At 43.4% G+C, this 17,636-nt stretch overlaps 1 protein-coding gene across 2 annotated transcripts in view; it reads right to left on the reverse strand.

Annotated features, from left to right (window-relative positions):
* Positions 1–17,636, reverse strand: part of ANKRD44 (ankyrin repeat domain 44) — a 724,718-nt gene that overhangs the window by 384,726 nt on the left and 322,356 nt on the right. For both annotated transcript variants that reach the window (XM_063430205.1, XM_063430204.1), the window contains exons 5-7: positions 7,459–7,659; positions 943–1,030; positions 648–790 (exon numbers count right to left, since the gene is read on the reverse strand). In XM_063430205.1, the coding sequence (XP_063286275.1) occupies positions 648–790; positions 943–1,030; positions 7,459–7,659 (432 nt within the window). The remainder of the gene's footprint in view (positions 1–647; positions 791–942; positions 1,031–7,458; positions 7,660–17,636) is intronic.

Here is a 17,636-nt window from a genome sequence, read left to right on the forward strand (position 1 = left end):
CTACGATAATTTCCATTTACGCCACATGTCATCTTTTACTGAGTTCCCTCTATAGACAAGCTTCCACGATTTGCGCATTGGGAACCGACGCAGCACTTTCGATGCGGTTGGTTTGTTGGACCATACTGATGATGCAGGGTTGGCTGGTCCACCCTCGCAGGGGGCTCGTATGTTTGACTGGGGATAGACGGTCTATTTGTTCTGAGTACGTGCCCTACATCTTAATGACCACGAGTGCTACGCTAGTTCGAATGGTGTATGGGGAATGATCACATTTTTATTTTTTATTTTATATTACTTAAACTTAAAACACCAAGGCGCAACACCATGACCATCTATTTCCTATTGGACTATGGCTAAAAGACAATCATTTATGGTGACACCGTTAAGACAGTCTGCTTAGGGATTTCTCTACATTTTTAATATACCAGTTACTGTTTTCGGTATTCTTATATGCGATGTTGTATGCCATTAGATCCTGTCATTTACTGTTGTTTTATATATACATGTGGTGTCTTGCCTTGTTATAAATAAAGAATTAAAAAAAAAAAAATTTCCTGGCCAAATGTTTGTACCAGTCTGGCACTGGCTGCATGTAAGATATATAGCTGTATAGAGGGAATACTTGAGACTGGCACAATACTTACTTCTGCACTGAGGTTAAGGAGATGTTTTACAACACTAAGTTGTCCATTCGATGCAGCGGCATGGAGTGGAGTGTAACCTTTCTTATCTTTACATGTGACCTCTGCACCACAACTGATCAACAATGTTACAACTTCAAGATGGCCTATATATAATATAATAAATGAAAAAGAAAGTGAAATAATGTTGAAACATTTAACTGAAAGAGTGTAAAAAAAATAAGAAAAAATTAAAAGTAAACAGAAATGTATTGTATTTTTATACACATAACACTGGATTGGTAAGTGATGTACTTACCCATGTATGCTGCCCAATGAAGAGCTCGCCTGTCCTTCTTATCAAAAGCATTTATATTTGCCCCTCTGGCTAAGAGTAGATTTACCATCTGAAAGAAAAAATATTTCCAACAGTGTGAACAAACATCTATTCTCAGTGTTTTCGGAACAAAGTTTGCCAGTGGGAAAGTGCACATGGTAGGGATTATTATCTAAACTAGGGATTATTGTGGATTGACAAGAGAAAAGAAAAGCTGGAAATATTATCCGAATTCTATTTTACTTGGAAACTTAAGGAAACAGTCTAAGCATCATAACCACTACAGCTTGTCATTGTGGTCATTGTCCCAGGAGTGCCCTATCAAGCCCATTTTTGAATGGTTTGACTTCTTACTTGGGATCTGCAGGGTACTACAATACCATTGCCAGAGAGATCATAGTTCCTAAGTAAGAACTTCTGTAAACTGAGTTAAGCTATATAGTGACTGATAGCAATCAAGTAACATTTGTTACATTCTCAACCTGTGAGCTGAGCCCTGCATTGGCTGAAACCTTAGGACTTCTGGCTCTCCAGAGGCAAGGAGCAGCGTCCAAAATCTGTAGTGGCTATGGTACTTGGAGTGTACCTTTAGGCTTATTTGCAATTCCCTTGTTAATTTTCTAAAGTTCCCAGTTCAGTGAACATTTTACATAATATGTTTTTTAAAAAATCCAATCATTAGATAGTCAGAAGTAGGGATTCACTGAAATTTCGTCTGCCCAAATTTTCGGCCGCAAACGGGTCAAATATGCAGAAATAAAAAATAAAAAAGTCGGGAAAAGAACACTATGGGACGGGGGGGGGGAGAACAATATGGGACAGGGGAGGGGGGAAGAACAATATGGGACGGGGGGAACACTATGGGACGGGGGGGAGAAAACTATGGGACGGGGTAGAACACTATGGGACAGGGGGGAGAACACTATGGGACAGGGGAGTGGGGGGAGAACACTATGGGACAGGGGAGAGGGGAAGAATACTATAGGACGGGGGAGGGGGGAAGAACACTATGGTATGGGGAAAAACACTGGGGGAGGGGAGAAAAGAACACTATGGAACTTAAATTAATTAGATTAATTAAATTCAAAATAATATTTTAAAAAATTATAGAAAAAAAAAACTTTTTTAAAATCATTTGGGGGAAAAAGGTCATTTTCGGTTTCGGTTTTCGGCCACGGGCATCATGAATTTTCGGTTTCGGCCCAGAATTTTCATTTCGGTGCAACCCTAGTAAGAAGTGCTTTTTTCAGGGGATGTGCTATTAATATATTTTCTTTTCTTTTTTTTTACTGCACTCCCCAAGAATAAGAGGGGATTACTTTTAAAGCGGCACTGTCATGCCGAACTTACCTTTCCTCAATCTCTTCCTCTTCTCCCCCTCTCTCAGGATCTGTTCTCCATTTCCTCCTATCTGCTATAGTTTTCTTTAAAATCATAAGACAAAGTAGGGACTCTTTGCCTTATGGAGGATTCCTTCACTTGACCAGCTCTGACCAGCGGAGGAGCAAAGTGTGCTTCATTTCCGCTGGTCAGAGCAATTTTCCCATAATCCTTACCTTTCCTCTGTGTTCCCGCGATGCTTCCTGTCATTTTAGACGAAACTGCCGAACTGCGTTCTAACTGAATGAGAACAGTATGTTCGTTTCTTTTAGAACACAATTCGGCACTTTGTTCGGATCGCAATTTCATTCTAATGAATGAAACTCCGATCCTATTCATTGCCGCGGCTGCTTCTTGCAGCTGCTTGGTAGATAGCTCCCCACGGTATTAGGGAGCTATCTACTAAAAGGCTGAAAGACCTAAATTGGTCTTTCAGCCAAATTTACTAATACTAAGTAAAAATTACTTAGTATTAGTAAATAATCTGCCCCTACTCGCTATACTGCGAGTAGGGGCATGTCTAGTAAGCAGTGAGCAGCCTGTGGCTGCTCACTGTAAAAAAAAATAAAAACCTATTGGCCCCCACCCCTAAACGACGGGTGGGGGCCCTAAAGTAAAATAAGGGGGGAGACCTATTGTCCCCCCCCACTCCTGAGCGGTGGGTGGGGGCCATAAAGATAATGAGGGAGGAGGAAACCTACTGTCCTCCCCCTCATCGGCCCCCACCCCTGGGCGGCGGGTGGGGCCATAATGATAATGAGGGGAAAGGGGAACCTACTGTCCTCCCCCCGGCCTCCACCCGCCGCCCAGGGCCATAATGATAATGAGGGATGGGCCTACTGTCCTCCCCCCCAGGCCCCCACCCCTGTGCGGCGAGTGGGGGCCATAATGATAATGAGGGGGAAACCTACTGTCCTCCCCCCCCGGCACCCACCCCTGGGCAGCGGGTGGGGGCCATAATGATAATGAGGGGACACACACCTACTCTCCCCCCCGGCCCCCACCCCTGGGTGGCGGGTGGGGGCCATAATGATAATGAAGGGGGGGGGTGCCTACTGTCCTCCCCCCATGGCACCCACCCCTGGAACTTTCGCACAATGTGTGAAATGACACAGAGCACTGTGATTGGATGGCTTGAAATCCATCCAATCACAGTGCTCTGTGTCATTTTACACAGCGTGGGAACATTCTTTGGAATTTTCCCATGCTGTGTAAAATGACAAAGAGCACTCTGATTGGCTTAAACCCACCAATCAGAGTGTTCTTAGCCTAATTGCAGGGCGGGGCAAGGATTTATAAGCCTTCCCCTGCCCTGCGGAGCTCAGTCTGCGCGGAGCCCTCGATGGGTGAAGATGGATTTTTTTTTTGCGCTCTGTTTTTTTTTTTTTTTGTCAGGTTTTTTTGCGCTCGGGTTTATTTTATTTTATTTTATTTTAGGTTCGACGGGTATAATGGATTTTTTTTTTTTTTTAATTCTTTATTTTTGTTGTGCAAATGTTTGACAGACAGGCTTGCCGTGCCACGACAGTAAATACAGATATGTCAAGAGGCATACAACTGTGGCATGTGATAATACTGCACATTTTTAAAAGATAAACTTCTTGATGCATATAATGTCGCTTAATAAAACAGTAAGATGGTTTGAGACATACTATATGGATTGGCATTAACTTAGTCGAGTGTAATAAATCAAGATAACATAGCACGCTAAACTGTGGTTGATTCTTCAGCCGGGTAGCCGCTGGGCACTATGGTCGGTGAATGCGTATGGGAGGCCAACAAGGCATAAAATAATGTTTGTCCTATCATGCCCATCACGGCAGTAGGGAGTATGTTAGCTAAATAGACTGGTATGACCTCAGAGGTGTGCCACCCGGGAAAGGAGCCCGCATGGTCTAGTCTAGCTGTATGATTACAGCAAGCATATTTTAAACAGGTTACATGTTCAATTAGAGCATGCCATTTCAGAGTTGGAGCACAGTTTTATAGTTAATACAATAAGCATGGTTATTGGGCATCATATCATGTTGGCTGGAGGAGGCAAATAGGATTAACCTAGGATATACACAGTACATGGTATTGCATGGTAATAGAAGGTTATGTATAGTGACTTTAAGAATAAAATCTAAAAAGTAAATAACAGCGAAAACTGAAATTAAAGATTCCCACTGGAGCCAACGACAGTGTTGAGCCACTGTACCATCTTTACTATATGCTAATTAGATGGAAATCAGAGAACCCTTCACCCAGAGAGTTATGCACTATGCATGCCACATAGAGGGTCACTTTGAAACGTATGTATCACTGGTGCCCATGTCTCTGTAAGTATACTATAAGCTAGCCATGTTCAGTTGTATGTTTGTTTTCCCCTATACTTGCTGTGTTTGAGGGATTTTCATGAGGGGCTAACTGCGCCCGCGATTGCAGTCCCGCACTGCGTCTAGCCAATACCCCGCCGTGTCAATACAGAGTCCAGCTGTGCAAGTCCCAGTGTTGGGCCTACCCGTCCATTGCTGTGAAGATCTGTGCGGAGAGTGCTGTAAGATGATGCGCCCGGAGGGGTCTGTTGGGATCTTTTCAGCGTTATTTGGGTCCGGCGCAGTGAGGAGTGACGATCTCTCCCCGGCTTCCCAGCTGGTGTCGGTGTGCAGCTAGGTTTAGGGGGGACCTGTCGTAATGTGTGATGAGGTGTAGCTGTCTGGTGCAGTTGTTTGGGTTTCCGTTTTGGCGGGAAAGGTCTACTCCCATGGCGCCGTCTCTGAGCTCCCTTTGCAGGTAAGACTGCGCGTCTGTGGGCAGGCTGCGCAAACTTCTCTCCATGTGAGTGTGCCCCTGTCCCGGCTTGCCTCTCCCTGCTGGCTAGTTTCATCCAGAAGGCCTCGAATATGGCGTTAAGCCTCGTCTTTGGAGGTGCACGTGACATCCACCATTGTGCGGGCCTCCGCTTTGGAAGCTGCTTGTTTGGCCTCGCTGCTTGTAGCTTCTGTAGCCCAGTTGCTCCACGGGAGTGGACCAGGATCACCCCCACTGGTCCCGGGGGGGGGGGCAAGAAATCAGTGGCTCCGGCGTGAGAGCGAGGAGAGCGTCCGTCTTCCCCGGCTCCGTCCACTGCAGGCCACAGCGTGCCACCTCTGGTTCACGATCATGGAAAACTTTAATTTTGGGTATCAGGCGATTCACCAGGGTGCCCCCGACTTGGGTGGCATACCCCAGCATATTTTCAGGCTTTGTATCAATGATTATTTCCATTTGATCAGCATGTACAGTGGGAGCCCATCGGACATGCGACCGCTCGGCTTGCATGTCAGGCGCCGCCCCCCATGAATTTTTATTTGGCCTTTTTTGGGGCTGAAAAATGAAGATTTTAGAAAAAAGAAGACGTCGAATGGTAAGTTTAATTTTACTTTACAGGGTAGTAATTTTATTCCCCCCTCACTATTTTTTAGGGTGAGGGGGGTAGGTAGGGGCTTTTTTATTTGGGTGGGGGGGGTGGGTGACTAGGGGCTTGGGGTGGGGAGGGGGGGTTATTTTACTTATGGCCCCCACCCGCCGCCCAGGGGTGGGGGCCGGAGAGGGGGAAGGAGAGTAGGTGTGTGTCCACCCTCATTATCATTATGGCCCCCACCCGCTGCCCAGAGGTGGGGGCCGGGGGGAGGACAGTAGGTCCCCCCTCATTATCATTATGGCCCCCACCCGCCGCCCAGGGGTGGGGGCCGGGGGGGAAGGAGAGTAGGTGTGTGTCCACCCTCATTATCATTATGGCCCCCACCCGCTGCCCAGAGGTGGGGGCCGGGGGGGGAGGACAGTAGGTCCCCCCTCATTATCATTATGGCCCCCACCCGCCGCCCAGGTGTGGGGGCCGGGGGGGGAAGGAGAGTAGGTGTGTGTCCCCCTCATTATCATTATGGCCCCCACCCGCCGCCGAGGGGTGGGGGCCGGGGGGGGGAGGACAGTGGGTCCCCCCTCATTATCATTATGGCCCCCACCCGCCGCCCAGGGGTAAGGGCCGGGGGGAAAGGAGAGTAGGTGTGTCCCCCCCCTCATTATCATTATGGCCCCCACCCGCCGCACAGGGGTGGGGGCTTGGGGTGAAAGAAAGTAGGTCCCCCCCTCATTATCTTTATGGCCCCCACCCACCACTCAAGGGTGGGGGCCGGGGGGGGACAGTAGGTCCCCGTCCCTCCATTGTAATTTATGGCCCCCACCCGCCGCTCAGGGGTGGGGGCCGGGGGGAGGACAATAGATCCACTCCCCCTTATTGTTATTTAGGTCCCCCACCCGCCGCGCAGGGGTGGGGGCCGGATAGTAGTGTTTTTATTTTACAGTGGGCAGCCACAGGCTGCTCACTGTTTAGTGGACATGCCCCTACTCGCGGTATAGCGAGTAGGGGCATTGGGGAGATTTTAATCTCCCTTATGCTATTATTGGGGTCATATTGACCCCCATAGAGTGAGAGGGGGATCTGTGGGGCTTATGAAGTGGTGGGGAGCACTGCTCCCTGACGCTTCTATAGTTACATATTACAAGGAGGGAGCTGCGCGCCGGTAGCTCCCTCCTTGTAACAAACTGAACGAACAAACGAACACTGATATTCGGTGTTAGTTTGTTCGTCTGATTTTTCTATTCATTCATTTGTCTGTCTGATAAATGAATGAATAGATGAAATTCCCGTTCGCATGCCCAGGTGTTTAACTGGGCATGTGCGGGAATCTCAGTGCTATCCAGTGTGGGCAGATGACGTGCCCCACAGGGACTTCACCTACCCACACAAAGATGGTGGCGCCCTGAATATAGATTGGGGCAGAAAATAAAGAATAAAAAAGAGGTAATATGGGGGGCTTAGGGGCATTAGGGGGTGACTAATAGGTCAATTGGATGTAGTGGAGGCAGGAGGGGGGTTAAAGAAAAAAAAACGTGATTCGGCATGACAGTGCCGCTTTAAGTATACCACATTTGGGTCTCATTGTTACAACCTGTAGATAAACAAACAAAAAACAAACATGTACTTCATAAAAATGCAGGTTCAAACATTTAAGCCACAAACAAGAATTTATGGGAATACTAAGACAGTAGCTCAAGTAGCTTGCATTTCAGCGAGCCCCTTCTCAGGTCACATACCTCTATATGTCCATTCAAGGTTGCATGATGCAAGGCTGTACGTCCTCCTCTGTCAGAAACATTGACACTGCTCAGTAACGGAATTATCACTTCTGCACACTTGACTGCTTTGTAAGCTGCAGCTACATGCAAAGGGGTTTGCCAGTTCTTATCTCGAGCATTGACATCCGCAGAATGCTTAATTAACATTTGTACTGCTTCCTACAAACAAATTATATGTTAGGTGGTTGTGATGTTTCCGAACGTAAAGATGATTTACTAAACGTGAATTTTACAACGCCACAGGAGGCATTTATATTTTGCATATCTTTCTTTACTGATATCCATAGTAGTACATGGAAACAAAGAACTCATCAAAAACAAGCAACGTATATAACCATTTTTTTAAACCACTATTTGGGTTTTATTTCTGTGTTTTATGGTATAAGAGATTTGAATTATAATATTTTTTTATATTTTTATAATTATTGTAATTCTCTGTCTCTTTTGTTCTCTTTTTTCACCATGTATTTATTGTATATACTCACCCATGGATTGTAAATGGACTATTTGATGAGATAAAAACGCAACAATTTGCGTTTTTAAAACGATTGAATAAGGGGTGAGAAATACATATAAGTATACTGAACATTATGGAACACATGAATGCGCTCCAACATAGAAGAATCACCACGAATCACATGCGTTCCACCAATGGAACGCACAACTCGGAATCCGGAACAGGAAGTGAACGTATGACATGTAGACGAACGGATGTGAACCACATGCGTTCCACTTATGGAACGCATAACCCGACACCGGAAGTGACCGCAAATAAGGCAAAAATGCCAATTTAGGTGAATTTAAAAGGAAATCCACAGACAGGACAGTATCAGCAACTGAGGAAGCCTCCCAGCGAGGCGAAATGCATATTGCATCATAAAGAACCTACAGATACCTGATTAAGGACTTACCTTTGGACTGTAAGGTTTCCATTCTTATTTATATGTTGTTATATCTTATTTTTAACATTTCTACTACTTGTGCACTTTACAATAAAGCACTCTACATTTATATCTATTATTGAGAGGATATTCGATTCTTTGGAAACCATTCCATTTACCTAAAGAAGGGAGTGGGGTAGAGATGTCCCGAATAGTTCACTGGCGCATAGCTTGTTCGCGTTCGCCACGGATGGCAAACATATGCGATGTTCGGTCCGCCCCCTATTCGTCATCATTGAGTAAACTTTGACCTTGTATCTCACAGTCAGCAGACACATTCCAGCCAATCAGCAGCAGACACTCCCTCCCAGACCCTCCCACATCCTGGACAGCATCCATTTTAGATTCATTCGGAAGCTGCATTCTTTTTTTTCTTTTTTTTAGACAGAAGTGTGTTATATTTCAGCATGCTAGGCTTAACGTGCGTATATCATGGCTAGTTGCACTGAGGGCATGAGTATATAGCAGTACATTGTTGTGAAAGATGGCTGTCATGTTTAGGGTGTAGCTTGCACGTTATCAACTGTGTATTTATATCAGCAGCTCCACCACTAGTTATAAATCAAGTGTGAGTCGCCCCATGAGATGAGACTAGTGAATAACATAATACATGAACGGTTAAGGTAAAGGCATCGGATCTGAGGAAGCCGATTGGGCGAAACGCGTCATCACGTCATTTACGTAATTACGTCATCACGTAATCGGACGGAACTCCGAGTTCCAGGAAGTGAAACCTGCAGTGTTGAAGTTTCGTATGGGACTGGTAGATATTTTTCATATAACACTGATATATAGTTATTTTACTTCCAAATGGGAACGGAGATCTTGGATTTTATCTACATAATAAAGTTTTTTTTTATTTCTGATCGAGCTGGTATCCTGCTATTTTATACCATCATTCAAGTCCTGATGTGTGGACTAATAAGCTGGACAAGTTAGAAAAACAAAACTTTTTTTACTGTAATATAATAGCAGTCAGTTTCCTTCACACGTGTGCGTTTCAGGGCCTGCCAGTGCAACTCATATCTGGTGTAACAGTAGTGTACATTAAAAAAAAAACTAGAAATTTGACTATGAAATAATAGCAGTCAGTTTCCTTCACACCTGTGCGTTTCAGGGCCTGCCAGGGCACAGTTTCACACCAGTGCAACTCATATCTGGTGTAACAGTAGTGTACATTTAAAAAAAAAAAATTATTTTGACGTTAATAGATTGAATAACAGTTAGTTGTCTGCAAGCGTGTGTGTCAGACCTACAGCGTCTACTCTGCCAACTTCTGCCAGTACACAGTGCCACTCATATCTGCTGTCACAGTAGCTTGCACGCATAGTACCACTAATCGAAAAAAAAATGACAGGCAGAGGCAGACCACCCCGCAGGGGCCATCGTGCTGTGATTCCCTTTGGCCCTAGAATTATGCCCAGTGTTCAGAGGCCACGTACCCTGAACTCGAAAAGTTCTGAGGTCATAGTTGACTGGCTAACACAGGACACCAGATCTTCTACAGCTTCCGCTCGGAACCTTGACGCACCATCCTCCTCCAGCTTAGCTTCGGGCACCTCTCAAGTTACCACTCGCCCGCCTGCCGCCACCACCAACACTAGCACCACAGCCGCTTCACTTGATCTGTCAGAGGAGTTATTTACACATCAGTTGGAAGAAATGAGTAATGCGTAACCATTATTGCCGGAGGATGTAGATAACAGGGATATGTCTCAGTCATGCAGCATTACACACATGGACGTACGGTGTGATGATGATGATGTTGTACCCGCTGCTGCTTCCTTTGCTGAGTTGTCAGATACAAGTGAAGCGGTTGATGATGACGATGCGTCCGTGGATGTCCCGCTAGAAGAGAAGAAGAACAGGGGGAAAGTTCAGATGGGGAGACAGAGAGGAGGAGATGAGTTGGAAGCAAGGAGCTTGTGGCACAGTCAGACAGCATGCATCGGCACCCGGGGTCAGCCAGACAGCACGCCAATCAACGCATGCTGTTGCCACCACTAGAATGCCGTCATTGCAGAGCTCAGCAGTGTGGCATTTTTTTGTGTGTCTGCCTCTGACAACAGCGATGCCATTTGCAACCTGTGCCAAAAGAAACTGACTCATGGGAAGTCCAACACCCACCTAGGTACAACTGCTTTGCGAAGGCACATGATCGCACATCACAAACACCTATGGGATCAACACATGAGTACAAGCAGCACACAAACTCAAAGCCGCCATCCTCCTACTGGTCCAGCATCTTCAGCCACATCAACTGATACCGGAGAAACTGACGGAAGCCAAGCACAGAGAAGTGGACACAGGTTTCTTCAGGAAGGAAGAGATTCTTTATTCGATTCACCGACCGGGGCTCAGAGGGACTAATGTCACCAAAATACAACAATATCTGAGCCCAGAACTGACTGTGTAAATGCATAATATAGACATATTACTCCTCCTATAGTTAACTCTACCCACATATACTCTTTACCCAATCAGCTGAACAAAGCCTAACTTCCCTTACCTGTTAGACCACATGGCTAACCCAGAACAATGGAGGAGGGGAAGTGTTTTCAGTTTCTACATTCCTGCACTTGCTCAATACAGTGTTGATTGTATCTTAGCTACGTGTAACTGACTAACTGATACACCAACATTTATACATATGCCACATGGCAATCTTGTCCTAGTAAATTTATTTTTACTGAGATTCCACCACATTCCCCCCTTTGATGCTTCTGATATTTCACAATTCCAGATGCATCATTTAACCATAGTTTGCTTACACCTCAGGTTGCCATGAATCAGAACAGACCTCGTAAGCATCTTAGGATCATTACAAATTCCTTCAGCACTCCTCATTCTGAATATATTCTCTCTGGGCTAAGGGTTCATACTTGCAAACAGCCATTACATGCGCAGCTGTTTTCCTTTCTGTCGTGCTCTCTATGACACTCTGTATGGACCTAATTACCAATGGAACCAAACATGGTAGAAAGAGACACACTATAATCAACATGACTCCTCCTACCAATGTCTTGATCCCTCCAAGCTGCTCGTACCTACTTCCAAACCAACTACTAGAATTGTACCCGTTCCAGGCTTAAGTCGGTACATGCGTCAGTTTAGCCATGTGGCTTGTGAGATCAGCCACTGCCTGCCCTTCATCATCTATGTGCAGACCTTCATCAACTATGTGCAGCCCTTCATCATCTATGTGCATGTTGCCGACAGAGTGGAGGGATTATTGGGAGGGGCTGGGGATGACCCAGCTGTCATGGTCCATATTGGTACCAATGACAAAGTCAGAGGAAAATGGAAGGTCCTAAAGAGTGAGTTCAGGGATCTAGGAAGTAAACTAAAGAAAAGGACCTCCAAGGTAATATTTTCAGAAATATTACCTGTGCCGCGCGCTACAGCAGAAAGGCAGCGGGAGATTAGAGAGGTCAATGCGTGGCTGAAGTCTTGGTGCAGGAAAGAGGGTTTTGGGTTTTTAGAGCACTGGGCCGATTTTGCGCTTGGGTACAACCTGTATAGTCGTGATGGATTGCACCTAAACGGAAGAGGGTCTGCTGTGCTGGGGGACAGGATGGCTAGAAGGTTGGAGGAGATTTTAAACTAGTAGTAGGGGGGAGGCTCAAAGCAATCTAGAAAATGGAGATAGCATAGAAATGAGATGGGCCTTAGCTCAGAACAATGGGGGTGGAGATGGGGGGAGGGGGAAGCTCAGAACAGAGGAGGTATGTAATATTGATTCACAAAAAGTACAAATGACTCATGGTAATATTAAATGTATGCTTACTAATGCAAGGAGCCTATATAACAAAATGGGGGAACTAGAGGCAATAGCATACACTAAACAATACGATATAATAGGCATAACAGAAACATGGTGGGATGAGACACATGACTGGGCAGTTAACTTAAATGGGTACACATTATTTAGGAGGGATAGGAAAAACAAGAAGGGTGGTGGGGTATGTTTGTATGTCAGCCATGAGTTCAAGTCAAATCTTAGGCATGTGGAGTGTGATGAGGAAAATGTGGAAGCTTTATGGGTAGATATCTGCTTGGGGCAAACAAAGGGAAATACGTTATTGGTTGGGATATGTTATAAACCACCAAATGTAAATATTAATGAGGAAGAACTGCTGTTAGAGCAAATTGGTGAAGCTGCAAATCGGGGGAACACATTAATTATTGGAGATTTTAATTACCCGGACATAAATTGGAATAGAGGGACTAGTACTTCAGCTAGGGGAATCCGTTTTTTGAATGTGTTAAATGACACCTTTATGTCACAACTGGTACAAGGACCAACTAGAAAGGATGCTTGTCTGGATCTCGTTATAACAAACAATGTTAATCTTTTAACCAACATTCAAGTAGGGGAGCATTTGGGAAATATTGATCACAATATGGTAACTTTTGAAATAAACTCAAAAAAGCAAAAGCAGGTGGGGTATATTAAAACGTATAATTTTAAAAAAGCCAGTTTTAATAAGATTAGGGCAGCTCTACAACATATCGACTGGCATAAACGCCTTAGTGATAAAAACACTGAGGAAAAATGGAAACTATTCAAACAAATATTAGAAAGGTACATTTCACAGTATGTACCATTGGGTAATAAATATAAAAGAAACAAATTAAAACAAATGTGGCTTAGTGGAGAAGTAAAACAAGAGATTAAAAATAAGAAAAGGGCTTTTAAAGCATTTAAATCGGACCAATCAGATGCAGATATAAGGAAGCCAATAATACTTGCAAAAAGGCAATTAAAGTGGCTAAACTAGAAAATGAGAAATTGATAGCCAAAGAATGCAAAACCAACCCCAAACATTTTTTCAAGTACATTAATTCTAAAAAAACAAAAAATGAAAGTGTAGGTACACTGAAAACAGAGATGGGTCTGTTAGTCAATGAAGACCAGGAAAAGGCAGAAATTTTAAATAACTATTTTTCTTCGGTATATATTAATGAGGATCCTATGGCAAGAGATATGCATATGATTGCTGCAACAAACTTGCAGATAACTTGTGATTGGATAACTCGAGACAAGGTGCTACAGCTATTAAAGAAAATTAATGTAAATAAAGCTCCGGGGCCTGACGGTATCCACCCACGAGTACTTAAGGAGCTAAGTGGGGAAATAAGTGAACCTCTGTATTTAATTTTTCAAGATTCTTTTGTTTCAGGTATTGTACCGGAGGATTGGAGGAAGGCAGATGTTGTTCCTATATTTAAAAAGGGTTCAAAATCCTTGCCTGGAAATTATAGACCTGTGAGCTTAACTTCTGTGACTGGGAAATTATTTGAACGGCTATTAAGGGATAATATTCAGGAATTCATTGGGAAGAACTGTGTTATTAGCAATAATCAGCATGGTTTTATGAAACATAGGTCATGTCAAACTAACCTAATTGCATTCTACGAAGAAGTAAGTAGAAATATAGATCAGGGTGTTGCAGTGGATGTGATCTACTTGGATTTTGCCAAGGCATTTGATACGGTTCCTCACAATAGGTTAGTCTTCAAACTAAAATAAATTGGTCTAGATGAATATTCTTGTTCTTGGGTAGAACAGTGGCTTAAGGATAGAGTACAGCGAGTTGTCATAAATGGTAGATTTTCAAGCTGGACAAAAGTGGTAAGTGGTGTCCCTCAGGGTTCTGTTTTGGGACTGCTTCTATTTAACATATTTATAAATGATCTTGAAATGGGCATTGAAAGCCATGTATCAGTGTTTGCAGATGACACAAAACTTTGTAAAGTAATAAAATGTGAGCAGGATATTGCCTTACTGCAGAGGGATTTAGATAGATTGGGGGACTGGGCACTAAAATGGCAGATGAAATTTAACGTAGAAAAATGCAAAGTTATGCACTTTGGGGTTAAGAATGCACAAGCAATTTACACCCTAAATGGTAGTGAACTAGGGATAACCACACACGAGAAGGATTTGGGAATTGTTATAGACAACAAATTAGGTAGCAATATGCAATGTCAATCTGCCGTTGCTAAGGCCAGTAAGGTTTTGTCATGTATAAATAGGGGCATAAATTCTCGAGATGAAAATATAATTTTGCCTCTTTATAAATCGCTGGTAAGACCACACTTTGAATATGCTGTGCAATTTTGGGCACCTGTTCTAAAGAAGGGTATCATGGCACTAGAAAAAGTGCAGAGACGAGCTACAAAATTGATAAAAGGAATGGAGCATTTTAGTTATGAAGAAAGGTTAAAAAATTTAAATCTCTTCAGTTTGGAAAAACGGCGCCTTAGAGGGGATATGATAACATTATACAAATATATTCGGGGCCAGTACAAACCATTATCTGGAAATCTATTCATAAACAGGGCTATACATAGGACACGAGGTCACATATTTAGGCTTGAAGAAAGGAGATTTCATCTAAGGCAAAGAAAAGTTTTTTTTACAGTAAGAGCAATAAGGATATGGAATTCATTGCCGGAAGAGGTGGTTTTGTCAGAGTCTACACAGATGTTTAAATTGCAATTGGATAAATACTTGCAAAAACATAACATACAGGGATACAATTTCTAATTAGTGGGATAATAGCTGCTTGATCCAAGGAGACATCTGACTGCTATTTTGGGGTCAAGAAGAAATTTTTTCCTAGTTTGTTGCAAAATTGGAAGCGCTTCAGACTGGGTTTTTTGCCTTCTTTTGGATCAACAGCAAAAGCATATGTGAGGAAGGCTGAACGTGATGGACGCAAGTCTCTTTTCAGCTATGTAACTATGTAACTATGTAACAACAGTTGCTGAGATTGAACTTTCCACATACACCTCCTTCTATTTGCACTGGAAGTGAATGGAGGACTTTATCAACAGCCCAACTGGTTTACCTGGTAAGAAGGCCATGTGCTTTACAGAGGAATCCATAATTGCCTAATGGTAGAATGAGGCTTGAATCCCTGTATTAGAATACAATAACACTTCATGGGCATACAGTTTGGCTGTTAACCAGTTCCCTCACATATTACATCCCTCCTATTGGCAATGAAGCGCGCTAAGGTATCCAGTGCCACTCATTATCTTCCCAGCTACCTACATTCAAGGATGCTAGCTTCTTTTTATGATTCACATCATAAACTTTAACTCCCAAGGTCTCTCCTGTTTCAATTGGCAACAAGAAGAAGGATGGTTTGAGCATACCTAATACACATACCCCTTCCCAGTCCTGTGGTAACTCCGAATAGGCTTTCTTACCACAGATCCAGTACAAATTTGCTGGGGCTTTCCAACTAGATATAGCAGATAGGTCAAACCACACATCCTTTAAATTGGTATAAATTGCAAACGGATTAGGTGGTTCTGAGACATTTGAAGCTGACCACCAAGTTGTATCTTTTGTACTATCATTATAAGCTTTTTGCCCTAGACAAGTTAGTTCTCCTACAGATGTGTTAAACATTATTCCTTTTCTTGCTATGCAAACATAACCTATAATGGAGGTCTTTAATCACCACTCAGATTTACCTCTAACACTCACTTGATAATCAGTTTGAGAAGATATTAACTGTTCAACTGTCTCAGAACCGGAATACATTACCTCCTTTGCTTCCCATGGCCATTGGTCTCCCATGTTAGTACCTCCACACACATAGCAGTTGGTTACATTAAGACTACCAGCAATACTCTCGGCTAAATCAATAAACAGGTTCTTAGCATTATGGGGGATCTTATTTTCTACACTCATCTCTTCATAAAAAGAATGGAAAACCTGATGAGTTTGGGATGCTACGGTATCGGTCTCTATTCATATAAATAATATTGTCCCAGGATCCAAACCTGTTCCATATATCTGGAACCCAAATAAGTTCCCAAACCTATCTTTGAATTGTTCTGGGTCATTGATAAGTATATGGACTGGGTTACATTCCCTAGACCTACAATATGGCTTGGTAGGCAACTTAGTGACGATCATATCCTTATCTACTGTCTGTCCCCAGGTTGCCCACCCTACACAGGACCAATACGGACAATAATTATATCTTTATTTGGGCACTTTGGATCCATATATTTGTACTTACTACTGGGGCAAATATATGTATCATTAGACCCATACGTTCTCTCCCACTTAAGATCCCCACATACATTCCACGGCTTTCTACCACTTGATATCGCTTTACATGCATCAAATAGCAGAACACCCGAAGAATGTACGGTTTCTAATACAGGGTCAACCAAATTGTACGGGGTTGATACTCTGGATTGAAGCACTTAGGTTCTCCTACTCCTAAATGGCATACACTATATTCTATACCTAGGTATCTACACCTAGACACATATTTGTACTTACTACTGGGGCAAATATATGTATCATTAGACCCATACGTTCTCTCCCACTTAAGATCCCCACATACATTCCACTGCTTTCTACCACTTGATATCGCTTTACATGCATCAAATAGCAGAACACCCGAAGAATGTACGGTTTCTAATACAGGGTCAACCAAATTGTACGGGGTTGATACTCTGGATTGAAGCACTTAGGTTCTCCTACTCCTAAATGGCATACACTATATTCTATACCTAGGTATCTACACCTAGACACATATCCCTTACACTCATATTGTGAATGCCAAATTAGGGTCTGGGAAATATGATTACCTGTTATAGTAGTCTTAATGCAAACCTCACAGCTAGGAGTGTCGGTACCTCTACCTTCCTGAATATAAAAAGACACAAAAATATACATTATCAAAAGCACTTCTTTCGACGTCTTCATCCTCAGTCTTCGTCCGTGCGATGGCACCTCAGCTTCCAGGGTGTAAGGGCTGCAGGGAATGGAGTTCTGCTCTTCTTCACAGAGGTCCCTTCGAGACACCCTGGCTATGATACGTGGGTGAGTGGTCAGGCTTTATTATGGCCGTCAAAAACACTCACTTGTAGATCTTTGTTGATGTTCCCTTTTAACAATATTATCTTCGCAAAAAAAACACTTTTAATCCAACTCGGTCACACGCTTCAACCGGATCTTGCAAGGATTCTCTGGATCTATGGTAGCTTGTCAGGAATCTGCCGCTGGTTTTTTTTTTGTTTGTTTTTTTTACCCTAGAGTGATGAATCCACGGAGTCACTTCTACAACCTTTACAACTGTTGGGGTAGATAAAAGAACAACATAGGGACCTCTCCATTTGGATCCTAATGGAACAGTGTTCCATTCTTTTATCCACACT

The sequence above is a fragment of the Pelobates fuscus genome, chromosome 8, assembly GCF_036172605.1.
Source record: "Pelobates fuscus isolate aPelFus1 chromosome 8, aPelFus1.pri, whole genome shotgun sequence".
Classification (NCBI taxonomy): Eukaryota; Metazoa; Chordata; class Amphibia; order Anura; family Pelobatidae; genus Pelobates; species Pelobates fuscus.